Raw genomic sequence first — 13100 nt, 5'->3', positions numbered from 1 at the left:
AATTAAAAAAAAACAAAATAACAAGAATAAAAGTGTCTATATCTAATAAATTTACCAGTTGTCAATATCTTTGCTACTTTTATGCATTTTAGAAGTTTACCATCTTTTCAGTCAGCGTCTTATATTTGTTTTCTCGAGAACACGGCCCATCAACAAAATCCCATCTAAATGATGTGGCGTGAGAACGTACAAAAATCAAACAAACATGTCTGAACCCACGGGACATTGGGAAAGAAAAACTGTTGAGGCAGCACAACAACAACAGTACTTCCACGGTTGATGGACATTATAGAGACCGTGTTGTAGACAACATAACATTAGCCTCATTTTCATTCCACCCCTCTCTGCCTTCATGACCATCTGATACGACAAAGAAATTTTTTTTTTTTTTTACATTTTTCCATCTCAGCACATGTTGAAACTTTCTCTCTACTTCATTCCCACAGTTACTACATTCCAGATGTGCCTCCTTCCTTCCATCATTAAGATTTCCCAAAGCATTCTGGGGGATACAGCCTTTTATCCTTGTCAGCTCCACTCCCTGGACATCCCTAGGAGCTGGTTTCCATCTGCCACACCCTGCCTGCTGGTACACGATGTTATAGTTTCTGTGTTTGTCTCCTGGCACGGCCGGTCGATCTTATGGAGGTTTATCACCGTCCCCGGCCCCTCCCTCATTAGGCAAGGGTGGAATCATGGAGGAATTAGATAATTTGTCATAATAAAGATTATCTTGTTGTAAAGTGACCTGATAAGTGAAGGATCTGGGATGCATACCACACACCACAAGGTCAAACTCCTGGTTTGGAGGAGTTACGTGCACATACTGTAACTCCTCTCCTGCCTTCCTCTGGATTTCCTGTTTCTGTTCAGTCACGCACACAAAAGAGGGTCCAGTAAAATGCCTGCAGGGCTGAGGTCAAAGGTCATGATACAAGATCATATTTAGAGATCAACCCACTCTTCACACACTTCCTTTTAAGTTCTGCAACTTCCACATGAAACTCAAACAATGCTGCAAAAATGAAACCAGTTTGTGCAGGCCTAAAAAGACAGCTGGGAGCACTCTAGTAAAAAAAAAAAAAAAAAAAAAATCAATAATGGAACACTGCATGTAGTCAGGAGACATCCACTGCTCTGTTGGATAATGTTTAATTTCAGAGGTTATGAATCTACTTTTTTACAAACAACCTCCAGTAAACACTCCCCTTCCTCCAGCGGCCGAGACATTTCTGTCAAATATTTCAGTGAAGGAAGTTCAGGGTTAAACCTAACAACCATGATTCAAACAATGTGTGGTCCAGAAAGTGACTGAGAATGTGTGAAAAATAAAGATTCTTGTGGCCAAACTCTAGAATGTTAATGCCTTTAAATGTCCTGTTTGGTCCAGAGGTCACAGAGACAGTTAAATGTTCATATTAATTTTTTTTAAATGTTTTTTTCAAAATCTTTCACATTTTTTATGGAATTTTTGGACTATAATTCACCTTCATCAGGAAAGTTTAAAAAACGTATACATCTTTAACTTCAGGAAACGTAAACAGATATTTACCAACAACCACGTTCAGCAGTGTTTTCAATTACACCACCCATAGGGAGATGTTCAGTATCTGTACAGTAATAAATGACTGCTAACACAGACCAAATGTTTCAGTCACTGCTGCTGCTGAACGTCTGCAACCAGAGGACACTGAACTTGGAGTGACGTCTGCAGTAGTCACAGAAAGTCGACGACTGTAAATCTGACGCCCTGTCACACAGTTCTGCCTGATGTGATGTTTGCATCTTATTTTACGGCAGATGACTGTCATTCTGGTGGCCTGACATGAAGCCTAATAACAGACCTGTGTCCCATCATCTCATCTACTGTATGAAGAAGAAGCCTCTTCTTCCCCCGGCTCTCACAATGTACTCTTTGTTCAACTTTAGCTTAGCATCGCCTAGAATAAGGCTAAAAGGTTTTGGCTGCAGAGGAGCCGCCGCAGCAACGACAGTCAGCGTTGCAACTATTTAGTACTTCACAGGGTGTTCAGGAATCAAACAGGACTTTGTTTTAATTGTGATAGTGATGATATGCTGCGCAGCTGAACAATGGCTGAGGGAACACAGTCAGGGAGTGGTGTTTTCACTGAATTACAGCTGGGAGTCTGCTTTAAGAAAAACAAACATGTTTTTTTCTTTCTTTTTTTTTTCAATGCTGTGATGATTGCCATCATTATTATGAGGATTTCTTTGTACAGGTACTTATAATTTCAAGCCCTTTTTTTTAGTTGCTGTGATTTAACTTTAAATAAGTAATATTAACCCCCAAATGTGTTTGCTGGGGCTGCAATCAAACAGTGGGCATTTCCTGCGTGGAACCAGAGGAGTCATAGTTCTCTGTTGCTGCAGTAGTCTGCACTCACACCCAAGTGTCTCATACAGATGCTGCCTGGAATGACACTCCCTGCTGGTAAATCCTCAGTGTCCCAGACACAGACCTGTGTTTCAAGAATGACAAACGGCCCCAGATGTAAAAGAACAAACTTGGTCTCACATACAAGCACAATGAGCCAGTGAAAAGACCAAGGGTGGGCTCAACGTTTTGACGCTAGCTGTAGATGAATGTAGGAGAGAGGAAATGAAAAGACAATTAAAGTTAAAAAAAACATCATATGTCCAACGTAATGATTGTCTCTGAAATATGTAATCCTTTTAAAGACAAGGCTGTGTACATCTGAAAAGAAAATCTAGTGGTTTCAAAGGTAATAAAAAATTGCAAAAAATATTTTATTAACTTTTTTCCTCTGTGACCTGGTACTAAAGGATGCATGGAAGACCTACAGTCATTTTTTGTTGTTGAAACCAACAGGTCTTTGAATTGGACTCATCCTGGTGATGTCAAACCTACGCCACCATGTGACTGAGTTCTGCACCTTCTGTTCCCAGACTGCACATATTTACCTTTTCACTTCTCACACAATGGGTGAACAAATAAAACTAGTGGCACTGTCCAAAACACACAGCTAATTTGTGTGTTCATTCAGAGCACAACAACCAAACAAAGCCTTTTCTGCGAGTCGTTCCTGTCTCCACCGTTTTTTAAAGCCTGTTATCTCCCTGCTGCACATTAACCACCCTCCAATTATCCAATTAGCTTCCACTCAGCCTCTGCTACACCATAAAAAAGCCACAGGCACACATTTCTGGCACTGCTTTTCTTTTGTGTGCAGAAACTTAAATGGCTTTATCATTCAGCCATTAGCCAGGCTTTAAATTAAGTGTTTTTCTTCTCCCTTCTGCTTTTTTATATATATATATATAAAATTTAATATACTGCTTGCAATCTCTCCTCCTGCAGCTCTGCACCTCTTTCTAATCAGTTATTGTTGGCAGGGCAGAACAGCTGGCATTCACGTGCCCACTTGGCCTCAGAGATAAGTCATGCTTCTGTCAGGAAAGGTTTGTTTATGATTTAAAACTCATGGTCAGTTCAGTCTTTGAACATTTCTGCTAATGTTGGTTATAGCAGTGGCACTCACAGTATTTAGTTTTGCACTGTTTGAAGAACCACTGAAGTGAAAGACAGAAATCTTGCATTTAGGCGACAAAAAAACAAAACAAAACAGATTTTTTAAATATTTTACTTGTGATGGTGTTCAGTTGTTTTCTTTTTTTGTATGTAGTAAAAACAGAGTTCAGGGTTAAGGTTTTTTTTCTAAGAGCTGAAGGAGAAGAGAAGGAAGGATGCCCAGGTTGGATAAAGTAAACAAAATCACCCAGTGGATGAAGTTAAGAAGGAAAACAACTGTGATATTTCCTTCGGTTTTGTTTTCCTTTCTGTCCCTTTGCAAACATGCCGCTCTATTTTTATCAGACCTTTACCAAACTCCTCGGAGGTTTAAACTTTATCGACTGAGCATGACTTTCTGTTGGCTGAGTACGGAAACCGTTACGTCTAGAGGAACAGAATAAACCTTGAGCAGAAGTTACTCACTTTCTCTGTGGAGCTTTTCCTTCTTCTGCCAAATTATCCTTCAGCGGATGAAAACTTTCTCCTCTTGACTGAGTTCTTGGCTCACTTTACTTGTACTTATATTACTACCTCCCCCTCCCACACACACACACACCCCTTCTCCCCCCTGTCCCTCCCTTTACTGACTGCCCCCACGCCCACCCTCACCAGGAGGCATGGGTGATTTCTCTGCTTAGAGAAGCACGGAGCGCACTGAGCTACAGCCACAGCACACCCACAAACACTGTTGTACTTACACACTTTCATACTTGGACCACACTCTCACACATACTTGGCTCCAGAGCAGAGAAAGTTTGTTACGCAACACTTAGCCCCGGTGCAGGAAGGGAGTGGTAACACTTAAACCTACAGGAGGCAGGAAGTTATGGACTGTGTAGTGATTCAACAATATTATGACAAATTAATAATAACACTGAGTAAGAGGCTGTGATTGTGTTTGAGATACACACTGTAATAAAGCCTCATAAACAACAGCAAACATCCAGAATTAAATTGGAAGCTAATTAAATTGATGAGCTCAGGAGCTTCTTTTTTGTTTTTAATGATGGGGAATTGTTTTAATGGATTACATTATAATTGTCATATTTCTATCTAATTAATTAAATTAATTAAACTGTAGTTTGGTGTAGTCTGTTATTTATTTATTATATAGATTTTGAGATAAAATCAAATTTCCAGCTAATTTATATGACTAGGAAAGGGATTTCTAGGAAATCATTCTAGTAAAAGGGTATAAACTTAAGCAATCCTTAATACTGACGCACTAGTTGGATAAGGATATTAAAGACATATTTAGTTGGGAAACACACCAAGTGTTATTCATTCATAGACTACAGGTTTTGCTCCCTCACATTTGTTCACATAACTATGTGAAGAAACCAGAGTGAAGTCAGACTTTAGTCAATCAAAAGCCCTGACTCATGTTTCTTCTTCCTCCTCCATCTTGTTGATATGTCACTTGTTACAACAGAGTTCTGGTAAATTAAGGTCAGAGAGTAAAAAAAGATTCAAACTATGTTTGCCTGTCGCTGCATGTACCATATAAATAAAATTCCTGAGAGATTATTTTGTCCCTGCAGCAGCTGCAGATTAATGCTAATGACTTTTTTTTAAGGCTCATGTACAAAATCAAAATTTTTGTTCCATTATTAATCAGCCTTAAACCTAAAGGCTTTAAATGTTAAAGATTAATTGAATCAAAAATCCAGCCACGGCTCAGACGCAATGTACATTAAAACGCATAATCAAAAACATACTAGAATTACAATATTATTAAAAAGAAAAAACACATTTACTCACCAAAACCTCTGAATATTTGGACACAGAATCCATCCTCCTCTCTTTCCTTAAGGGGATTTCAATCACTCTGTTGTACTGATTATCCGTGCGTTGCATTCTGAGGAGGAAATAGATGATGAGAGCAGAATACTCTGTATTATTTTACAAATTATCACAATCACAAATCATGGTCAATTCCCAGTCTTTGAACATTTCCTCATAAATGCCTTTAGTGATTCAGTGTGATTCATCTTGTTGATACGTCACTTTGTTACAACACAGCTCTGGTAAATTAAGGTCAGAGAGTAAAAAAAGATTCAAACCATGTTTGCCTGTACCATATAGATGAAATTCCTGTTACACCACTGCAGAAGAAGTACAGGATGAACATCACGAATGGCTTCAAGTTTGAGAAAACATTTTGATAGACAAGGGTCTGGACAGTAATAACAGAGAAGAGTCCAGTACAGACATGACAGCAACCAAAATACAGCCAGGTTTCTAAGAATTATTTCTACAATCTTTTTTTTTTTTTACCTATTGCTTTATATTTATTTAAAATTTGAGACAATCATCAATTCCATCTGGTGATTTGACTGCTGTGTCCTCCCCAGAGACAGCTGACATTCCTGGTTGTGGTAGACCTCCACCCCTAGTTACCCCTAAGCCTTTTACACCAGTGGTTCCCAGAACATTGCTGCAGTGCCACCCCTTTATAGATGGGACTGTTTTGTGGAGCCCCGACAAGTTGACACTGCAAAACCATTACATCAAAACTTAAAAAAAAACAAAACAAACAAAACTTTGAAGTACTGGTTCACAATTTCTTAAAATGTATACAGTGAATAGATTTTAGTCTAAGTACAGGACGAGCTGCGAGGTGTCAGTGTGTTAGCGCCTTGGCATCGAGGGAAACACAACAAAACCGGCAATAACAGCAGAGTAAGTCCAAGGACACTACTAAAAGCATAGTGTTCCCTCATGAACTCCGAAGAAAGAACCACCTTGTAAAGTCAGGAAGCTGAATGCACATCAGCCATATCCATCCCATAAACAAAAGGTGGAACATTGACTGTGAGTAAACAGCATTGACAGTTGCCAAACTGTAGATCCTTGTTACGACAGGCTCCCTGGCAGACTCGCCTTCTTTCCCGCTTCCTAAATACAGCAAACCATGTCGAGAATATTGGCAGTAATAAGGTGAGCTGGAGAATGTGAATCTGAATCATCATTTTTACAACATTTTCAGGAGCTGTAGTGCAGCCGGTGGCCCACACCGCTGTGATAAATGGAATGGACAGTGTTGTTGTTTTGGGTTTTTTTTTCACCAAGCGTCGTGCGTGAGGGGAAACATAAAGGTGACTGGGGTCGACTGTGTGTCTGAGTATAACAGATGGGCCTGCGTCCTGGCTCACACGCTGTACGTGGGAAACCAAACAGCCAGAGTGTCAGAGACAGGACTAAAGTGGGTAAAATGGACCGCAGTAGTACAGTATATATATAACCATGTGTAAAACACAGCAGTGTAACATAATACTGCCATTCATGCTGTGCATATATATAACTGCTGTTGGTATGAGCACTGATTCTTATCTACATGCACAGTGACTTGTCCCTGTGCCAGGCAGCGTCACTGAGGCAGCTCTGGCATGTGCCGTATTGACACTTCACTGTTAAATAATAACCAAGTTTCCACTCATTTTCTCCCCCAGTCATTAAAACACACAGTTCTGGACCTGACATTAAGATTATGAGGAGACTGAGCTGTGGCCTAAGGCTCTAGGCTGACGTTTTATTAAACTCAATTCATAATTTTGCCAAATTACTACGGGAAAAAAAATCAAGATATTTTAAAGTATAAATATAATTCAAAAGTGACCGTGAATTAAATTACTTTGTAGTCAAGTAGACGTCTGTGTTTGTGTTTGTAATCACTAATATTTAAGATCAGACTGAAGACTGTTTTCATGCATCTGTACCACACAGAGTAACAATGAAGTTGTAACGAATTTTACTGTTGGCTAAAGCAGATCACTGAAGAAATTAGAAGATGAGGAGATAATACACACAGACAAATCATTTCTAAAACAATGCCCACTATCAGAGAAACTGTGATAGAATCACCATCACACCCTGCCTCTGATAATTAAACATGATTCAAGTCACAGACATTAGTCACTTGTGTAGCAGTGATGTGATGAAATGTGTTCCTGAGGAAGTTCAACAGTGGTTTCTAGCACCACGGTTGCTCTGGATATAAAATAATAACAACAACAATAATAATAATAATAGTACGGACAGTCAGAGAGAATCAACAGGCAGAGCGTCACAGCCACTGAACAAATGATTCATGGGATAGATTGTATATCAAGCCCTGAACCTGAGCAGATGAGATTTAGTTCCTCCGTTGTGTACCGACAGACAAACATTGACATTCTGGACCAGAAACACTATTCTGAGACGAGCAGAAAAGCAGGTAATTGAACAGCAGAGCACAGCTTCTACACTCCAACTTGACATCCAGACTGTGGACATATAATATATGGTGTTTCATGATATCAACAGGTTGTGAGGCTGTGAAGACTGATCCTGACCCTCCATCCATACTTTTACCAATATTTGGTTTTATTTTCCTGATCATATTCAGTTTCATTTCTCTTAAAATCCCAACGTTGCTATAATGATGACACAAGCGTCTTATCAATAAAGTTTAGAGAAGTGAGGGCTTCAAAAATGAATTCACTTGCTCTCGGTACACCACATACTATCAAATAAAAATCTCTTGACAAAAAGCAGGTCAAAGGTTCTCCCCCGACGGACGCCTTGTCAGAGATAAGAATTGAGCTCATTCATTGGTTTGAACCCTTGGCTGTGGTGTGTGGCGCAGACCACATATCCTTCTTCTGTCTGAACATGACAAAAGGATGATGAAACAGGAACCAATCATCACTCAATCATGGAACTCTCCTTCTCTAAACCTGTGAACCAGACGTAGTTAAGACGAGCGGATGAGTCATTTTCCATCGGGATGATGTCATTGTGGTTATCGTTGTGATTATCCCTCTATCCATGATCGACGTTCCCTATTTTTCCATTCTTTTTCTTCTCAAATTTTACAGGATTCCAGAGAGTAATTACATTTTTAACATGAGTGTTTGAAGCACTGGAGGATGAACTCAAGACAGGGGTGGAATGGACAAAGACAAATGTCAGAGGGTGAAAGGTGTAAGTATATGACAGTATGTGTGGGCAAAGAGACTTAAAAGATGTTGGGGATGGAGCAAATGGAAAAATGAAGTCCCTGGAGACGATTATTAGTTTCAGAAGAGGAGATGAAGGACTGGGTGAGATGAAGGTAAATAATCCACAGGGGTGATACTTAAAGCAGGAGCTGGAGGATGGGAAAGAAAATGTAGAAAGTGGGAAAATTAGGCCTGGAGGAAGATAAAAGAAGATGCTCAGAGCAAAAAGAAGCAAAAGAAGATGATTATTAAAAAGAAAAAGACTTTGGATGAAAGTAGTTACTCAAAAAGAAACTATACATTAAATGACTAATGCAGCAGATTGTTTTTCTGCTCACTTTTTGTGTTTATATTTAAATATATTACAAACAAGAGATTATAATAATATTGTTTCCTAAAATCACAGTCAACATCTCTTTTATCAAGGACAGTGAGAGATGTGGCGTCAAAAGCTCGACTGACGTCAATAGTTTAAAGCCTTGGACTCCAGTCAACATATCTTTATATTATCCATTAACAATGCTGCCCCCAAGTGGTTAGAACAATAAACGACTGTACCTACAATCACAGCACTGGGTCAATAGCAATTTTAGACAGCAATAAAATGCCATGTTGAAAATTGAACGTAAAGTATAACGTTTTTTAAATTAATAAATAAATGTGATAGATTTGGTTCTTAGATTTGGCTAAATATAGAAGTAACAGATTGAAACATTCACTTTTTGTGTAATGGTAATTCGATTTTTATTATTTTATGTTTGTCTGAAGTTCCTCATTCATTTTTAGATCGATTTAATAAAAAGTGTGTGATAAAAAAAGAATATTTGCAATTACCAATATCAATTACACTGTCGTTTGTGCAGTGAATAAATATAATTTATTATATTTATAATTATATATAATTATAACATAAAATAAGCGATGTGTTATGCCCAAATGTTTAAGAAAATTACGTTTTTGTACAACGAAATGAGGATTTGTAGCCGAGGAGCTTCCTCGAGCTGCTGGTTTCTGCCACGTCATCACTACGCGACGACAACACACCGTCTGATCCGTCCCACATGTGAGTACTACTGAATAATGTTTACTTTTATGTCGTCTCTTTTTCTAATTTTTGTTACACCAGACGCCCATTATTTGTCAGTCACTGTACGGTGTAAACAGTTCTGTTAAACATGGAGTTTGTTTGATCGTTCTTTTTTTTAGCGATGTCAACCACGACGCCTATTTCCAGAACACAGTATTTTAATTAATCTGTGACTATTAATAGCGATATTGACCCAATTAAATAAAAGCCACAATCGTAATTGAGATTTTAGTAACATGAGATAAATTCGGCACAAGTCTTTTTTTTCCTAAAACATTGATCACTTGGTTACTGGATGATATATAATAATTATACGTAATAATCCAACGGTGTTTAAAAACGAGGTTTTACTACGTAATTAGACATTAAAAGCTCCTGATGAAACCTGTGATATCCTTATTTGTGTTTTCTATTTCATCTACAAAATCAGATACTTCAACAAAGACTAAAACACTTGTTGACAGTCATGTTGGCAAAAACAGAGACAAAGAGGTCTCAAAAAGGGACTGTGAAAAAGAGAAGACACCCTGGAGATGATGCAGAAAGTGGAGGGGAGAAAAAGAGGAAAGGTGGAAAAGGAGGAGACAAACCTCCAGAAGGAGGCAGGAAACGTCTGGATGCCCTGAGCGTGGGCTATTTCCGCAGAGTCAGCGAAAGACTGAGTGAAGGATTTGAAGATGATGAAGAAAAAGGTGAGAATATTTCTGATGATTTTGGTGATTGTGACATAACGAGTCAGGAGTATGATATCATTATGTGGGGCAGCGTTGGCTTAGTGGTTAAGGAAGTGGCTTTGAGTCCAGAAGGTTGCAGGTTTGAATCCACCAGCTGCCATGTTACCACTGAGGTGATCTGAGCATGGCACCGTTCACTTTGGTGATGAGTTAAAAACAGAGGTCGCATTTGGTTGTTATTTATGTTGTTGTTTTCCTGTTTTCTTTTCTACCACAGTGATGTTTGTTGAGAACGTCCTCTCTGAAGTCAAAGGTAAAGCGATGCTGGTGGCCATGGACCAGACAGGAAGCATCACTCTTCAGCGGCTGATGCCAATGTCCAGCCTTGAACAGGTCGGGGAGGTGCTGGCAGAACTGGGAGGCGAATCAGGGTTGGATTTTAAAACAGTTTCCTGCGATCGGTGTGGAGGCCATGTTGTGGAGAGTGCAGTCCGACAGATGGCCAGGTGGATGGGTGAGGATTCATATTCTCTTTTTTTTTTTTTTTTTTACAAAAAAAAAGCGAGTTCAGCTTTGTGATGAAGATGTAACCATTTCCAGAAGTGACACAGAAGAAGCCAGCTGCTGACACAAACCAGGAAGAGGAGGAGGAGGAGGAGGAGGAGGAGGAGAGCAGTGGAGTTCTCGAGGCGCAAGTGTTGTCTCTGGGTCAGGTGGTCAGAGGCAACACTGAGGAGTTCATTAAAAATGTCCACGGCTCACATGTGGTCCGCACGCTTTTACACGTGTTGGCAGGATGTCTAGGACCCCCCCGCACTGAGACTCGTCCAGGTACACACCCAGTTATGAGCCTCTCCTGTTAGAGCAGTATCAAGAGAACCGTTATTCAGATACTCATAGTATTTGAATGACATATCAGGCCTGATGTTGATGCATCTGTAGTCCTCAAATTTGGCCAATGATTTGATAATCATTGGCCAAGGAAAAGACATTTCCCACTGACAGTTTGCTTTTCAACAAAATCACAATTTAACAAAAATATGCAGTATACCTCAAAGTTGGAATAAAAGCAAATTAGGACTAAACAAGCAATTAATGGAAAAATTAAAAGGTTGACAGTTTGGGCTTAAAAGGAGCTTCAGGCTGAGGCCAAGTCTTTGCAGACAGGGGTCCTGGGGTCGATGACATCGTCCTTATTCTTTGTACCAAAGGAAGTTTCCAGTTCATCAATAACAACCTTGTTGATTTCAGTATTCTTCCATAATACTTTCCAACTATAAAAGTGTTTTGTCCATTTTTTTTCTTTTGCTCAGCATTGTCCTGAATCCTGACTGGAAGATTAATGCCTTTGACTACTGCTGCTGCTGTTTGTTCCCATTGTTCCAAGACATTCACCCTGCAGAACACATTTGTCTCAGTCCTGTATTTGTCACATTTTTACTGTTGTGATGTATTTTCTTCAGTTGGAAAAGAACGGAACGCTGCTCCACAGCTCACAGATTTTGAGATTCCTACGTCGTTTTGGTATGAGCTCAAAGACCTGACCGAGAACTTGATGGAAAATGTTAATTGTGAGTCACATTTTAACAAATTTCCCCAGTCTGTCTGGATTTGAAATGGGTATCATACATTCTCTGTGGCTTCTACCATTATTGTAAATGAATCTTCTTTAACATTTTTTTCTACTGGACAATTGGCTGAAATACTTTGACATTTTACATAATTTTTTTTCCTCTCTCTTTCCCAGTGAGCATCACAGATGCTGTTGCCAGTGCCGTGTTCCAGACCATGTTGACTGTGTGTCACAGAAAAAGACCCAAACTCTGCAAACAGCTCCTGACACGTACCATGGGGTATCTGTGGAGTCGCAGTGCTGCTCCAGGAGTGAGGTGAGGGCTCAGCGTTGCCTTATTACTCTTGACGTTTGTAGAGATGTAATGTAAACCAGACAGAGTTTAATTAGTTCACTGCTCTTTCCTCTACAGTCCACTTCTGGTCTTTCTGAAAGACCAGGCCTCCAGTCACCTCATTGAGACCATCATACGGCTCTCACACAAGCCTCTTCTGCGAGAACTTTACAAGAGTCATCTACAGGGTCAGCTGGTGGAGCTGGCTTTACACCCAAAAGCCAACTTCCCCATACAGAGGCTGACGGCAGCTGCAGCTAAACACAAAATGGTACCGTGCAGCAGCATCTGTTGTGAAGTTTCTTGAAACCTTTGAGACCATTTGCATGTGTCTGTTGTATTAAGCACAGAAGAGCTTGGATCTCACCTTGAAAATTCACCTGGTTTCCTCCTCCATTTATTTTTGTCTTTCCAGTTTCTAAAACTCTTTGATGAGTTGGTGCAGGGTATGGAGGCCATCTTGGCCGCGGGTCACATGGGTGTGATCGTCCAGTTGGCAGAGAGCTGTGCAGAGAGCGGGGAGAGACAGACAGAGCTGATGCAGTGTCTCCTGCATGTGAGCATGACAGAATATTCTTTTTGATTTATTTCTACAAGTGTCTCAGATCAATACAACAGACAATTCTCTCGCTCCTGTTTATTCCTGTTTTACGGCTGAGCCTGAAACTCCATCGCTGAGCAATAAAACCTCTTTAACGGTTGATTTGTGGATAATGGAAACCCCATTTGATGTTTTGGCCTCCCAGGCGTTTCACTGCGCTGAGCCTGGCTCCAGACATGACAGCTGCCTGCCTCTCTTCATGTCCCTGCTCACCTATGAGGTGTACTACCAGACTGAAACAGCAGAGGGCAGCACCAAAACGGAGGTGAACAGCTTGGAGAGCTTAAGTCACTTAT

General features: G+C 40.0%; 2 protein-coding genes across 5 annotated transcripts in view; one reads left to right on the top strand and one right to left on the bottom strand.

Annotated features, from left to right (window-relative positions):
• Positions 1-13100, bottom strand: part of tgm1l1 (transglutaminase 1 like 1) — a 24620-nt gene that overhangs the window by 10741 nt on the left and 779 nt on the right. For 2 of the 4 annotated variants that reach the window (XR_003053036.1, XM_025066087.1), the window contains exons 1-2: positions 3977-4113; positions 498-502 (exon numbers count right to left, since the gene is read on the bottom strand). Coding sequence is in view for 3 of the 4 variants with exons in the window: in XM_025066087.1 (XP_024921855.1) it covers positions 498-501 (4 nt within the window). In the remaining variant the exon portion in view is untranslated. Of the gene's footprint in view, positions 1-497; positions 503-3976; positions 4114-5314; positions 5412-12570; positions 12700-13100 lie in introns of those variants that run through there. The other 2 variants (XM_017042323.2, XM_025066088.1) reach the window with 2 other exon arrangements.
• The window catches only part of nop9 (NOP9 nucleolar protein), a 4585-nt gene continuing 994 nt past the window's right edge, over positions 9510-13100 (top strand). Inside the window, exons 1-9 of the mRNA XM_008334209.3 lie at positions 9510-9598; positions 10053-10314; positions 10574-10810; positions 10897-11127; positions 11760-11867; positions 12044-12185; positions 12282-12474; positions 12619-12759; positions 12950-13069. Of these exons, the coding sequence (XP_008332431.1) occupies positions 10089-10314; positions 10574-10810; positions 10897-11127; positions 11760-11867; positions 12044-12185; positions 12282-12474; positions 12619-12759; positions 12950-13069 (1398 nt within the window). The 5' untranslated portion in view covers positions 9510-9598; positions 10053-10088. The remainder of the gene's footprint in view (positions 9599-10052; positions 10315-10573; positions 10811-10896; positions 11128-11759; positions 11868-12043; positions 12186-12281; positions 12475-12618; positions 12760-12949; positions 13070-13100) is intronic.

Source organism: Cynoglossus semilaevis, chromosome 20 (genome assembly GCF_000523025.1).
Source record: "Cynoglossus semilaevis isolate Cse_v1.0 chromosome 20, Cse_v1.0, whole genome shotgun sequence".
Taxonomy (NCBI): domain Eukaryota; kingdom Metazoa; phylum Chordata; class Actinopteri; order Pleuronectiformes; family Cynoglossidae; genus Cynoglossus; species Cynoglossus semilaevis.
The sequence above is the reverse complement of the archived record's forward strand: the minus strand, read 5'-3'. Positions and strand labels throughout refer to the sequence as shown.